General features: G+C 43.5%; 2 protein-coding genes across 2 annotated transcripts; both read right to left on the reverse strand.

The window, feature by feature from the left end:
* Positions 1 to 6,842: 6,842 nt before the first annotated feature.
* On the reverse strand, positions 6,843 to 10,698 carry LOC147432238 (pentatricopeptide repeat-containing protein At1g06140, mitochondrial-like). The gene is made up of 2 exons (XM_086492199.1): positions 8,010 to 10,698; positions 6,843 to 7,921 (listed from the first exon to the last, which is right to left on the reverse strand). The coding sequence occupies exon 1, from the start codon at positions 10,696 to 10,698 to the stop codon at positions 8,920 to 8,922; it is 1,779 nt and encodes a 592-aa protein (XP_086348325.1). The 3' UTR covers positions 6,843 to 7,921; positions 8,010 to 8,919.
* Positions 10,699 to 11,145: 447 nt separating this feature from the next.
* LOC147432239 (uncharacterized) lies at positions 11,146 to 12,018 on the reverse strand. The gene is made up of 2 exons (XM_086492200.1): positions 11,946 to 12,018; positions 11,146 to 11,320 (listed from the first exon to the last, which is right to left on the reverse strand). Exons 1-2 carry the CDS (start codon positions 12,001 to 12,003, stop codon positions 11,154 to 11,156), a joined length of 225 nt encoding a protein of 74 aa, XP_086348326.1. The 5' UTR covers positions 12,004 to 12,018; the 3' UTR covers positions 11,146 to 11,153.
* Positions 12,019 to 14,653: the final 2,635 nt, after the last annotated feature.

The raw sequence follows: 14,653 nt of genomic DNA on the forward strand, positions 1-14,653 counted from the left end.
AAATGAACCTAATGCTTTAGCAAAAGAAAATAAAAGCAACCAAAAGGAATTAGAGTTATCCAATTTTCTCAAGGGGTTTCAAGATGTCTTTATTGACGACATCCCTTGTGAGCTACCTCCTAAACGAGGTAATGACGACCATGCAATTGAACTTCTTCCAGGAAGTTCACCGCCTAACAAACCTCCTTATAGAGTTTCTCAAGCTCAACAAGAGGAGATTATGCGGCAAGTGCATGAGTTAATTGAGAAGGGCATGGTTAGGCCTAGCTCATCTCCATTTTGCTCACCTGTGCTATTAGTGCAAAAGAAAGACGGCACATATCGTATGTGTGTCGACTATAGAGCACTAAATAGGATCACTATCAAGAATAGGTTTCCCGTTCCACGGGTAGAAGACCTATTTGATAAGCTACAAGGATCGACCTACTTCAGTAGGATTGACCTAAAAAGTGGCTATCATCAAATAAGGATAGTTGATCAAGACATTGTAAAGACCGCATTTCGTACTACATTTGGTCTTTACGAATACATTGTCATGCCTTTTGGCTTGACTAATGCACCAGCCACATTTAACCGCTTGATGGAGAAGCTGTTCAGACCTCATCGAACCTTCACTGGAGTGTTCTTTGATGATATTATCATCTACTCTAATTCATTAGAGGAACATAAGCAACACCTCCAGGTAATATTTCAAGTTTTAAGAGAGAATAAACTTTATGTTAATCGAAAGAAAAGTGAATTTTTCTTGCAAGAGATTCAATATTTAGGTCACATTATCTCTCAAGATGGAATCCAAATGGATCCATCCAAGTTAGAGGTAATAAAAGGATGGCCTAAACCAGGAATCTTCATGAACTAAGAAGCTTTATAGGTATGTGTGCATACTATAGACGCTTCATAGAAAAGTTCTCACAAATTGCGGGACCATTACATGACCTAACAAAGAAAAATGTTAGGTATACGTGGTCTGCTAAGGAGAACAATGCTTTCGAAAAGCTTAAAGAAAAGCTTATCTCTCAACCTGTGCTTACACTACCGGATCTCTCAAAACCATTTGAGGTCCAATGTGATGCTTGTGGTGATTGCCTTGGGGCTGTTTTGCTCCAAGAAGGGCACGCCATAGGCTATGAGAGTCGAAGGCTCGACCCTGTTGAGCAAGCTCTAGGCATATACGAAAAAGAACTCCTTGCAGTTCTACATGCCTTAGACTCATGGAAGCACTATTTATTGGGGACTCCTTTCATTCTGCGAACGGATCACCAAAGTCTTAAGTACTTCATGACGCAGACCAAGCTCTCCGACAAACAAATGAGGTGGGCAAATTTCCTTTCGCAATTTCATTTTCATATTGCTCACATTGCTGGCAAGCATAATCAAGTAGCCGATGCACTCTCAAGACGACCGAGAGTGAATGCGGTTTCCATAGCAACTCACAATGATCTATCTTTAATGATAGATGAGTATGCTATTGATCCCGATTTTAGAGATGTGATTTCAGCCCTTGCCTTAGGGAAGAAAGAAGAACCATTTACTTTACAAGATGGTTATCTTCTCTATGGCAATAGACTATGCGTTACTAACTCACTACGTGAGAAAGTAATGTATGAATCTCATGCTCCCCCATATGCGGGGCATAGAGGGATTCAGTCTACCCTAAAGGGAATTGAAACATATTTCTATTGGCCTACCATGAAAGTGAACATACATGAGTATGTTTCCAAATGTGTGGTATGTCAAAAGACAAAATTTGATAGAGGGAAGCAACTTGGATTGCTTCAACCCTTGCCAATCCCTAATTCACCATGGGAGAGCATATCCATGGATTTTATCTTTGGATTGCCTAAGTCTATCCATGGGAATACGGGAATATGGACGATAGTAGACAGGTTCAGTAAACAAGCTCATTTTATACCTGTCAAAAAGACTATCAAAGCCCATCAAATGGCAACCCTCTTCATTTCACAAATTTTCAAGTACCATGGCTTGCCAATGTCCATAGTGTCGGATAGAGATCCTAGAATGACCAGTAATTTTTGGAAGGGTCTCTTTGAGAATTTAGGAACAAGGCTAAACTTCTCTTCGGCCTATCATCCACAAACTGATGGCCAAAGTGAAATAGCTAACCTAACTATTCTCGATCTACTAAAAGCCTATGTAACGGAAGTAGATCAAAGATCCCAATGGGAGAAGTACTTACCTTAGTAGAGTATGCTTACAATAACACTGTACATACTTCTACAGGAAAAGCACCTTTCGAGGTAATTGAGGGAAGATCAAAAAGTCCCTTGCTACTTAAGGTACATGGGAAGATCTTCGCTGCAGATGAGTATAGCCGAGACCTACAAGAATCTTTCCAAAAGATTAAGGATGCTATCTCTATCTCACAGCAAAGGCAAAAGGCTGCTACTGACAAGCACAGAAGAGCCCAAGCCTTTAAAGAAAACGATTGGGTCTTGTTAAAGTTTCCCAAGGCTCGATTAAGGCACACGACGGGCAAGAATCCTACGGGCCACCAAAAGTACTATGCTAAACTAGCAAAAAGGTACTATGGTCCCTTCCAGATTCTTAGGCCAATCAATGAGATGGCCTATCAACTTAAGTTGCCCAATCATTGGCTCATACACAATGCTTTTCATGTGAGCCTCTTAAAGCCTTACAAAGGAGAGCCACCTCAAGAACCAACTATTGAAGACCCACCGGAGATCGAGGACCACGAGGAGGTGCTGCAGCCCGAGTCCATTCTCCGACATGAAGACAAGGTATTAAGAGGCGGTAAGACTATCCGACGATATCTTATTAAGTTTAAGAATTATCCTTTTGAAGATGCTAGATGGATGCAAGGCATACAATTAAAGGATAACCTAAACCTTGTCAATGCTTACAATGCTTCCCAAGAGTAAGCAAATGTACAAAATGTTAAAAATGAACAAAAAATTTTGTCTTATAAGACTCTCTTTTTCTTTATTTGTGCACAAAAATGAAGTAGTATGCATGCTTAGATCAAGTTTGCGGAGACGACGTCTCCCGAACACCAAGTAGAGCTTGTCACTCTACTATGGAAGACTGATAGGACTAATGTGCAGACATGCTTGCGGCAGCCTCAGGCTCTCAAGCGCCAAATGGACTAGTCATCCATTATGGAATGATGTCATAGGGTAACATAGGGATCCTCTACCCGCTAAGAAAAGGACTCATGCATATGCTTTATCTTCTCTACACCATAGTCGAGGACGACTATGATTTCAAGAGAGAGGTAATGTCATAATAATCAATATCTAATTCTCCTAAATGATTTTCTCATATTAAACTGATCATTTAATGTGGGGAAGTGCCAAGGGAGAAAAAGCTAGAATATTGGTTAAGTTAGCAGACCGGCCACAGTAGGGATCCAAAGGAGGGAAAATAGGGATCCAAAGGGGGGGCCATCTGCAAAAGAGCCATGTGAAACAACGGGCTAAAAAGACCCTAAGGTTCAGCCCATTAAGACTTCCAAAATGCTAAGGTTCCAAAATTCAAAGGTTGTGTCCAAAGGTCAACCTTAGGGAAAATTGGATGCTTAGTGTGTGCCCAAAAAGTCTTTCTACATCCCTACATGGGAGGGGGCGAGCCCCAAAGCTAGGGGATGAGAGAGAAAGCCACACACACACACACACAGGCTCCCTTTACACAAAGGGAATGAGGGACACATGTCAGCTCCCTAGGCCAGATGCCCACAAGGTATGCCCAATTCCTATTGGAAGACCCTTGAAGTGGACCAATGAGAATTAGGCTAGAGTAAATCTAGTTTAATTAATTTAAAAACATTTAATAAAAGAAACCAATAAGAATTAAGTGTCCTAGAAGACTATTGGGCAGTCTCCCAAGGGGTCCAATGAGCATTCAGGAGCCCCATGGCTTGCCTGATTCCTATTGGCCAGGAGGCAAAGGGGTCCAATGAGAGTTTAGTTTAATTATTTAATTATCTAAAGCTCTCACAAAAGGGGAAAGGGGGACACATGTCAGAAGGCTATCACTTATGCTGCTTAATCCCTATTGGCTTGACCTGGGGAGGTCCAATGAGGCAAAAGCCAGACTAACTTAGCAGCTAGGGCTCGCCTAAGAGAGAGAGGGGGCTGATTTTTGCTTGGCATTGACACACACACTCTCACACTTGACCATGTGTGAAGGGAAAATACTCTATCTCCTCCCAAGCTTTAATGGAGAGCTCATCACCTACTCCAAGCTTGTGAGATAGAAGCCTACATCAACACTCTCTTGGCATGTGGATGCAAATCCAACCAAGAGCCAAGCTTCAATGCATGCTCATCTTCTCTACCAAGCTAATTACTAAGCTAAGCTATGCTAATATGAGTGATTATGTGAGGAGATGTACTTCTTTCTCGTAAGATACTTCTTTTTCCTCTCAATCTACTCTCATACCCTGCTAGCTCTCACCATCTTTGAAGGTGTGTGAGGTCTTGGGTCTGAGAACGGGGATAATTCAAGTTGTGATTGATTAAGTGTTTTGCTTGGTGTATGAAGCTTCCATCTTCATTGCACTAGCTCGTCTTGAAGGAACACAAAGAATTGTATTGTACAATGTCTCTCTTGATGGGAGAAACCATAATACAAAGCCTTTTGGAGGGGGGACCGGCTCCATGCAAATCCGGTCCTCAACAGTTGTCAATAGCTTAATTGCTCTCTCTTTTGAAAGTATTGTCGATGCTATCTAACTAGGTGTTATGCTTTTTGTTGCTCTCTCCACCCAAGCACTCTTGTAATTCTCATTAGGAATCAACTCTAATGAAATGCTCACTATGTTCATGCTAATTTCCGCTACACAAAAGATTTTAGGCCATTAAATGTTACATGGATACTAGCCAATAAAAAGGGGCCTTGGATTTGTCCTTCAAGATGGTGTTTGTGAAGCTATGTGTAGTTCAGCCCACTGCCATTGTCATTGACAAGAATCAACAGGATCTGGAAGCAATTTTCAAGGTGGTCCATGAAGACCCTCACTGCTAGATTCGAGAGGAATAAGGGGGGCGGCAACAAGTAGCATTCCATGTGTTGCTTTGTTGGTTCCATGTGAAGAAGTCATGGGTGGAGAACCACTTTCCACATTTTTATGATCCATTAGCTGGTCAATATTCGCATCTTTTCTTTGGCATGCCATGTAAATACAAGCGGGCATTTATATTGGTGTTAACTTTTTTGTGGCAGGTCCATGAAGACAAGCGGGATGCTGGGTGTTATCGCTTGTCAAACCTAATTCATGCACCACTCGAGGAGATGTTCAATAGAGGATACACGAAGTTGTTGCATACATACTCAACACAAAAGAATATACAACATTATGTCTCAAATGGTTGGTGTGGTCCAATGTGTACGTGGTGGAGAAGGTGGTCGAGGTTCGGGTGTTTATTTCACATGGGAATGTTGATACTACAAACCTAGTAGAGAGATTGTGGAAATATATTAAGTATACTCTACTCGATATGAAAAGATAAATAGGTCAATTTTGGTTCTCTTGCATGCACTTGTTGAAGATTCGCTTCATGGAATAGTCGTCGGTGGAACATTGCTCGAGTTCTTCCAGCAAAAGCAGGAAATTCATAAGAGCCAGCACACAACACTTAGATTTATTGCATTTTCACCCCAATTGGATCTAACTCTCAGGTTTTTAATGCCTTTTGGCTCTTATTTCAGTGAATTCTGGTTGTTTCATCCAATTTGGTTCGAGAAAGCAACACACAGCTAGATTGGCAACAGGTGAAGCGATCCTCAAAATATTTGAGAGTCACTCCTCCATGCTTGAAGTGATAGATGAGAGAACTTTCCGCTCCAAAATCCTAAGCATGTCATCTCCATTGTAGTGGTATCATGTGACCATGCAATGCAACTACTATGATTGTCTAGATTGGGGATTACAGAGCAAGCACCTTTATGGGATCCGACTAATAATTGAAAGGCACTTCCCTCGCCTACAAACCATTCTCCCAACCCTTGATAGTTTGCATGCTCTTAGCCGGATAGTAGATGTCCAATGCCTAGATGGAGCCGAGGAACAAGGGTCACCATCTTCAGAGGCACCACAGACCGTGATGGTTTGGGGAGACATATTGAGTATTGATGAACAAACCGGTGGCTACATCTATGAGCTGAGAGGTGTTCTACAAACCCTTCAGAAGGACATGCACAAATGTGCCATCAAGATAAAACCTGTCATTCTAAGTCAACTGCTCATTTCAAGAAATAGCATCTCTAGTTTGATTTTTCCCAATGACATTGAAATGCCAGCAAAGGGCTCAGTTAGACAGATCCAAGTTCATGTTACCTTCGCACGGCTTGGTCATGGGCTACCTCAAGTAGATGGTGTTGACGACGGACAGGAGGCTGACATGACACCATCTCTGTCTCTCCGGCTAGAGCTTCTACTACAGATGTTTTAAGGCACAATGCAATAGGAGAAGGTTGCCACATTTGAGTGAACAATAGTGAAAAATTACAAGTAGACAAGGGCGACTACCAAAACATGAGTAAACAAGCGTCGTGTGTTTGGCAACCTCAAGAAGTAGACGGATCCTTGTCCCAAATAAAAAACCAGGACCTTGGATAACTTGGCATTAGGCAACGTAAGCAAAGCAAATAATAACGGACTTTACACCTCACTCTTTAAGTAGAAGAAGCAAACAATGACTACTTCACAACAACTCTTTAAGTAAAATCAAACATTGAATTATTCACAGCTTTGCTTTATGTAATTGCATTTTATGTAAGGGTGAAAGTTGGTTGTGTTACATAACACTGAGTATAATTAGGGTGCGGAGACCACGGTTGATTACACCAAATGACACAAGGCCTCCAAAATGTGTAGTAGGTAAGTGGAGTCATATACATTCAAGCAAATATGTAATGCATACATAATATGCTCAGGGTGAGGCAAAACTATGCCGACATGTCTAATTCCCCAAGAAACACAAAATCCAACGACAATTGATCTACCCAAAGCCGCCAAAGAAGCCAACATCCTATATCATTGTGTCGACCCTAATACACCAGCATGTAGACTATGTAGTAGTCGTGGCTAACCTTCATGCTTCAACCAAAAAACATGGCACAACATACATCGGCCCAACCAACCAAGATGGATTGCAAGGCACTGCATGCACCAATCATGCAACTGCCTCCTGATCTCGGAAACATCCTCGTGCTTGGACAAATTCCTTGTCAGCCAATTCTTGTTTGGTCGCCCTATGAGATCTCGTGAAAGCAAATCGCTTTGAAACAAAGAAGTTATGATTAGATTGCACAGCCTGAGGTCCAACCGCAAGAAGGCCCGGATCTAGCATGCACAATGTTTGACTGTACCTGACAAACTTCGTCACATAAAACCCACAATCGGTGCCATTTGGCTGTTTAGGAAATCTAAAACCTTGAGCTATTAACATCGTGCATCACTTGTGCAAGGCTTTGCAAGCCACTACAAACAACCACGTAAAACCATTAAGAGAGAGTGACTAATACACAAGTGAAAAAGATAGCAAAAACAATGAGAATGAATACGGAGATATATGTGCACTCTCTCGAGACACTCGAACGGGTGTGTAAGGCCTAGAGAGTCAAAGTACATCACGTAACTCTTATTTCTCAATAGTCTCGCACCCTTGTTTATGTAGAGGGCAAACAAGGACCAATGGTGCCTGCAACAAGCCAGACTCGTTAGTTGCATTACTTTACAATTGGCGAGGGATGTAGAAAGCACATGCTAGAGCAATACTTGCACACAACTAGCCAAAAGCAGAAGACCAGCTCACTCATGTCAATGCCCATAGACTGTTGTGAGAGAAATTGGCCGAGAAGATTGGTGTACATGGTATACCACAGTGAATCAATGATATGGACCTTGTTTAGGTGTGTTGGTAGTTCGTGCTCGATCCACCTACAAGCAAGCAAGCATACACACACCAGGTTAACACAATAATATTTGCAATAAGATTCAACAGGTTAATGCAAGACATTGTCCATACTGTGCAAACAAGTTCAAGGTTCGGGACGATCCCTCCCCGTGCAATATACTCGATAACAATGCCTCGTCCACATCAACCTTCATCTTGAATCTCGTCAAGGTTAAAACAATAGATGCCATCAATGCTAGCTTGGCAACAAACAATAAGTTCAGGCTCTGGGGGCCTTCATGATGGTTGCATCGCAGCTGAGCAAAACAACAAATAGTTGGGCATGTGGGCCACATTTTTAATACTAGACAAGGGGTGTCCTGCAATGAGTGGTTTACAGTGTACAGTCAAAAGTTAAGCTTGATGCAGTTTTGAGTTTTCTATGGTCAAGCAGCGAGGTGAATGTGTGTGGTTTGCTTAGCAATGTTCTTGACAAACTATGCCATTGGCAGTGTATGGAAATGTGTTTTCCCTTCTGCATGTACTCTGATGGTTTGGAGAATAGTGCCAGTAAAATTCAGCAAGCTTCCGTTATCTACTCAACAAATGCAGCCTTTGTTGTGACTGACCTTGGAATTTCCTAAAACCTCTTGTGAGCATGATCTTCTTCTAAATGAAAATTCCCACATTGGGAGCCTCACCACATCGAGAGCTCTCAGAAACAGGACTCCGCAAATATGCTGACGAGTGGAAACTCTGAGAATAAGCAGCACATATCAGCACATCTATCTGAGCAGAAATATCTTCTATTGGAGCTTCATCTCAGCTTTACACCTTCAAGAACAAAAAGAAAACATGCATCATAAACTAGGTGCATTTTGTGACGCCATTTCAGGTGAACCATGTCCATGAAACTTCGAAGCGCCAAGTGTCCACTTGTAGGTGTGTTTGCATCTCCTGTTAACTTGAACCTTTGCCACATACAGCTGTCTTGCAAAAGATAGGAGGCAACATTGTCGCACTTTATGCATTGATAATTTTGTCAGTGCTCTGCTTCAATGAAGGCCACATCCTTTGCCCTGGTGATAGCCACATCATTGTGGACACTACCAATAACAGACTTCTCATCCAGCTGCACTGCTGCATGATCAAAGGCCAGTTCTCCAAACTGGATAGTTCCCGATTTTCGGCAAGCCGCCAATAACGCAGACCATGCTGTAAGATTATCTGTAGATGGCATCTCTTTGATAACCATTACTACCTTCTCAAAGTGCCCAGTCTGACACAACAGATCCACTAGACAAGTGTGATGTTTAAAACTTGGGACAATGCCGTACCTTGTGCTCATGATTTCAAAATACCGTTGGCCCTTTTCGACTGCTCCTATGGTGCTGCAGGCTTTTAATATGCTAGCAAAAACAACTGCATCAGGAGAGAGGCCCTCATGCTTCATTAATTCGAAACAATTTAGGGCTTCCTCACCATGCCCTTTCTCACAATATCCTGAAATTAATGAGCTCCAGGAGATTAAATTTCGAACAGGAAGCTCATCAAAAACTTTTTGTGCCTTTGGAAGTATGCCACATTTGGCATACATGTAAACCAATGCATTTCCAAGCACGGTATCATGTCGCAACCAACCGTTTCTCACAATCTCAGCATGTAGCTCTTTACCCTTTTCAGCTGCTCCTATGCTGCCACACACTTTCAAGACACAAGCAATGGTGATTGCATTTGGCAAGAAACCATGGCTTTTCATCTGTTCTAAGCAGTCCAGTGCTTCCTCCCCAAGACCATGTTGGCAATATCCTGTGATTAGAGATGTCCATGAGACTATATCCCAAACTGGAAGTTCATCAAAGACTTCTTGTGCCTTCGTAACTTCACCGCATTTGGCATACATGTCCATTAAAGCATTCCCAAGTACAGAATTATCAGCAAGCATGCCCTTCATGATGATTTCTGCATGCAATTGTTTACCCTTCTCAACTTCCCTTAAGATGCCACAAGCTTTTAAGATGCAAGCAAAAGTTACTGCAGTGGGAGAAAGCCCCTCACGCTTCAATCGATCAAAACAATCAAGCACTTCCTTTCCACATTCATTTCGGCAATATCCTGTGATTAATGCATTCCAAGTGACGACATTCCGAACTGGAAGCTCGTCAAGCACTTGATGTGCCTTGGATAGCTCCCCAAACCTGACATACATATCCACCAATGCACTGCCTAGTATCACGTCCTTGCCCAGAAATCCGTTTGTCACAATCTGATTGTGCAATTCCTTACCCTTCTCAGTTGATCCCATGGCACTACAAGCCTTCAAACTGCAAGCAAACGCCACAGCATCAGGGGAGTGGCCTTCATATTGCATTTTTTTGAAACAATCAAGAGCTTTATCCCCATGCCCCATATCAACATATCCTGATAGTAACGAAGTCCATGAGACTACATCGTGTAGAGGAAGTTCGTCAAATATTTGTTGTGCTTTTGCAAGAGAACCACATTTTGCATACATATAGAGCAAGGAATTGCCGACATACGAATCTACCTTAAAACAACCTGTTTTGAGAGCATCAGCGTGTAACTGTCTACCCTTACATAGATCCTTGCGCTTGGTGCACACCTTTACTAAATGCACAAGAGTGAGAGTCTCCTCGTTTGAGGAGTTTTCCCTTTCCTCCTCACATCGTTGCAGCGGTTCATGGATGAATGGCTGTAAACTTGGAGGTTTGAGGTCCAACGCCCTGCAACTCAGTCTTGGTGAGGTCGAGAAACATAACACTCCACTCCTGGCAACATCCGCTTGACACCACAATGGCATTTTAATTCTACCCGGCCGCGATGAAAGGGAAGGTCGTTGAAATGGAAGAGCTTATAGTTCATGGTGTCTGCATCGAAAGCTCTAACAGTGTGTACCTTCTCCGCCCTCTATCTATCTCTACACAAATACCTACCCTATTCTGTATGTTCACCTCACAATCCCTAGTGCTTTTCGCGCACCCTTCCACCCTATCAACAGGGCGCTGCCATCGCTAGAGGGGAGTGTAAGCCCGTGTTGGCCATATTGATGTGGCAGCCCACAAGTAGAGAGCAGGCGTTCCGGCATGACTTGGCTTTTGCCCAAGCCATCAAAGTAAAGCCGCAGTGGAGGAGATCTGCGGATGTGGCATGGAGATTCTCCCCCGCCAAATCGCTTCCCCCGGTGGGCGACCTCGCATGCGCGTCCCACCGTTTGCCCCATTTATGCGGCAACGGACTCGAGAGCGTGAGAGGCGCTCAAGTGGCACTACAGTAAGCGAGTCGCCTCCCCTTCCTCCTGTGGGATATAGGGCGTTGCAACCACGCCACCAAAAGCTCCTCTGCTGGCCTCAACCTCACCAAGCAGTAGCGGCGGCGGCGGGGGGAGATCACCGAGAGTTGAACCCGGATGCATGCTTTTTGGCCTGCCCCAATGAAAAAGGAGAAGTTATTTTAGAAATAGTTTTTCTATTTTTTGGCCTGCCCCAAAGGTCTAAGGCCTTAGTGATGCTCCCCTTTTTGCTAATGAAAAGTAGCATTTTATTTTTTTGAAAATAAGCTCGTTTTTAATTAATGGATGGTCTCAGATATGATATGATAGTGGGCTTGAAAGTTGTGACTCGTGAGTCTGACGGTGAGGTTACATGAGGTGATATGGTAGTGGGATATTATGGGGGCGTTTAAGTCTATGCCTAGCCTCTTGGGATCGATCATCCCTTCGGTCTATTGTCTCTGTGGTTGCAGCTTGCTGAGCTTCCCTCGTCAAAATCATTGTCTCTTTCTATGGCAATGGGGTGCTCACCTTGTTGGCAGCGCCCCACTTGCCCCACGGGCTTGTCCCATTTGCGACAATGCTGGTGGCACTCAATTTGCTATGGGCTCTCTCTACACGGCTCCCATTTTCCTTATTGGGAAGCAAGAGCCATGGAGTCCACTGCCCAGTCATGTGTGCACCTCCTGCTTTCCCTCTCTTTTCTCCTTTCATGACTCATGAGGCACAAATTGGTTTACAGAATGTTACATGTTGTAGGCAAGGTACTAGATTCTTACAGGGGCTAGCGAGGCTAGATCCGTCGCATGATGGCATTGATCGGAACACCATAGGCATGGTCTAGCTTATCTGTGGGCAACCAAGTGCGAATCTGTTGATGATAGGGCCAATATACGCAAGAGTCGCGAGACCCTCTTGGTCATGGTCGTAGTGGTGTGTGGTGTGAGCGACACTTCCACATGCAATCTCATGCTACCCCAATCTCCTTCTTTGAGAGATTTAGGTAATCTCGGCTCACCTACATCAGAAGGGGAAGAAGGGGGGGGGGGGGGGGGGGGGGGGGGGGGGAGGGGGCACCAACAAGGACATAGTGGGAGTCTCCCTCACGCACCATGCGACCACCCCTCATGCACCATGCAATTGCTACATTGTGTTGCACCCCTCTTGACAATAACTTGTGTGATGCCTTCGTACAGGATTTTGACGAGGGAGGAGGATGGGTTGGAGCTGCAAGAATCAAGGTGGCGAGATGGAGGGAGAAGCAGGCGGATGGGAGGTGGCAAGATGGGGTTTAAAATTATCCTGCAGTTCGAGGAGGGCAGTCCTCTCTCGTAGACGGTGTGAGTGCAACATGTCCCGCATTTCAATGTTGGAGCCTTGTGCAAAACGCGGATCTCCTACTTTTTAGCAATGGCTGGTGCCGGTTTGTAGCCCTGAAAGTTGGCAAGGCAAAGGGCCATTTTCCATCTCACCATAAAAACAACCACCAGAACATATCGCCAATGTGGCGGTAATGGTTACATTTGGGGTGCTTGCCCTCGTGGCAAGCAACGCCTACCATGTCACTAATTCAAGAGGGATGCCATCTCAGCAAAACAGCGATATGCCTTTGCACTTTTATGAGGGGTAGCAATTGAAAGCACCCATGTTGTAAAATTGAGGGCCTAGTGCTGATGAACTCTCCCCCTCTCTCTCTCTCTCTCTCTCTCTCTCTCTCTCTCTCACACACACACACACACACACACACACACACACACAGCTCCATTAAGTTGGGCTCATTAACACACACACACCCACCAATGTAACCACGCCTCAATGTGGCTACCTTTGAGAGGCCTCTTAGAAATCTTGATTCTGAATAACTTGTAGAGGCAACAAACGGTTTTAGTCAGGAGACAAAGAGTTCACAGCACAAACGGGGACTTTGGGCAAGATTTAGCATAGAAACTTGGTGTCCTTGTGAGGCTATTGCAAGGTGAGCGAAGAGAGGCTATTAGTGTATGAGTACATGGAAGCTGGAAGCTTAGATGATAGGCTGCATGCATATGAGGGGATGAAACAGAGGTTGACATGGCGATCCCAGAAGCAAAATGTGTGCACCAAGAATAGGTTTGTGATAAAAAATTCTTGATTTCAAGCAGTATTAGGGAAACGTTTACCTCAGATTAGCCTTGATCCGGTTGAAATTGGAGATTAACCGGTCACAAACCATGAGAAAGGGAAATAAAATCGATAAAAAATAGTACAAAAAACCTGCAAATTGGGAAAATTCTATGAGTATTTTTGGTCTACATCTTTATGACGAGGAAACCCGTCCGTTAAGGAAAAAATGACTTTCACGAACACTAATTTCAAATTTAAATCCTTTTGGTAAAGCTAGCTCACATTGATGTGCCCTTTTCAAGTGTGAATCCTTTTAGTAAAGCTAGTTGACATTGATGTGCCCTTTTCATTGGGAGGCCTCGTGATTTTATCACTTATTAAAAAAACCTTGAGCGACGGGATCCACGATTGACAGCAATTCGTGCATATCTCGAGGCGAACAAAAAAAAAGTTGTGCGCATTGATCTGCCCCCCTCACAACCCATGTTTTGGAGCCCTGACATCCCCGCCGGCAACTTGGTGCCCTATCCACGTGCCCTTGTGGGTTTCCTTGCTCCCATTGCCACCCAGTGTCTTATAAAGTAAACCGTTATAGGCAAAAATACACTTGGACAAATTCGATGGATCTTGTTATTCACACTAATTGTGCCTCGATTCAGTGAAAATGATCCCACACCTTGGGGTTCATTCAAGACGATGGGGGGAGGGCAGTTTAAATGACAACACCTTCCTCAAGTAGAAAGAGAGAGCCGCCACATATGAACCTATCCAACCATGATCTACCAAACAAGAGATAGAGCCCTCCATTTTTTAATTGCATCCTCACCCACTCAACTAGGCCACGCTTGTCTGCCTTTGCCATAGAAATTTGTTGATGAGATTTAGTATTGTTGTGTTGTTGTGAGTTAGAAACAGCATGTTGACATATAGAAGATTGTAGTTCAATAATTAAATTGGACTATTGTGGTAATCAAGTAGGCATCTCGTGCGAATGTCCAAGGTAGGTAATATAGTTTTACTAGCTATAGGAAAACCATGTGACTAGCTACAAGAATATAGTTGGACTATTGTGGTAATCGAGTAGGCATCTTGTGTGAGTGTGCAAGATAAGGAATATAATTTTATCAGCTATACAAGAAAACCATGCGACTACTTAAACTTTTCATCATGCAATGAGCAAATGACACAAATTACATGCCAAAATTGCCATATGAAATGTACGGTAGAGAGTTCGCATTCTATCTCCCCAAAAATTATTGTGCCCTAGTTGTGTAGTCCCATCAAACACATATACATGGAGACTTGGATGCAGATAATGAACCTTTATGACTTGTTGATGCAGATTTTTGTTCGTCAACCTGTAGAGGATCCCATGGTCGATTTG

Source organism: Adiantum capillus-veneris, chromosome 20 (genome assembly GCF_014529385.1).
Source record: "Adiantum capillus-veneris isolate H3 chromosome 20, ASM1452938v2, whole genome shotgun sequence".
Classification (NCBI taxonomy): domain Eukaryota; kingdom Viridiplantae; phylum Streptophyta; class Polypodiopsida; order Polypodiales; family Pteridaceae; genus Adiantum; species Adiantum capillus-veneris.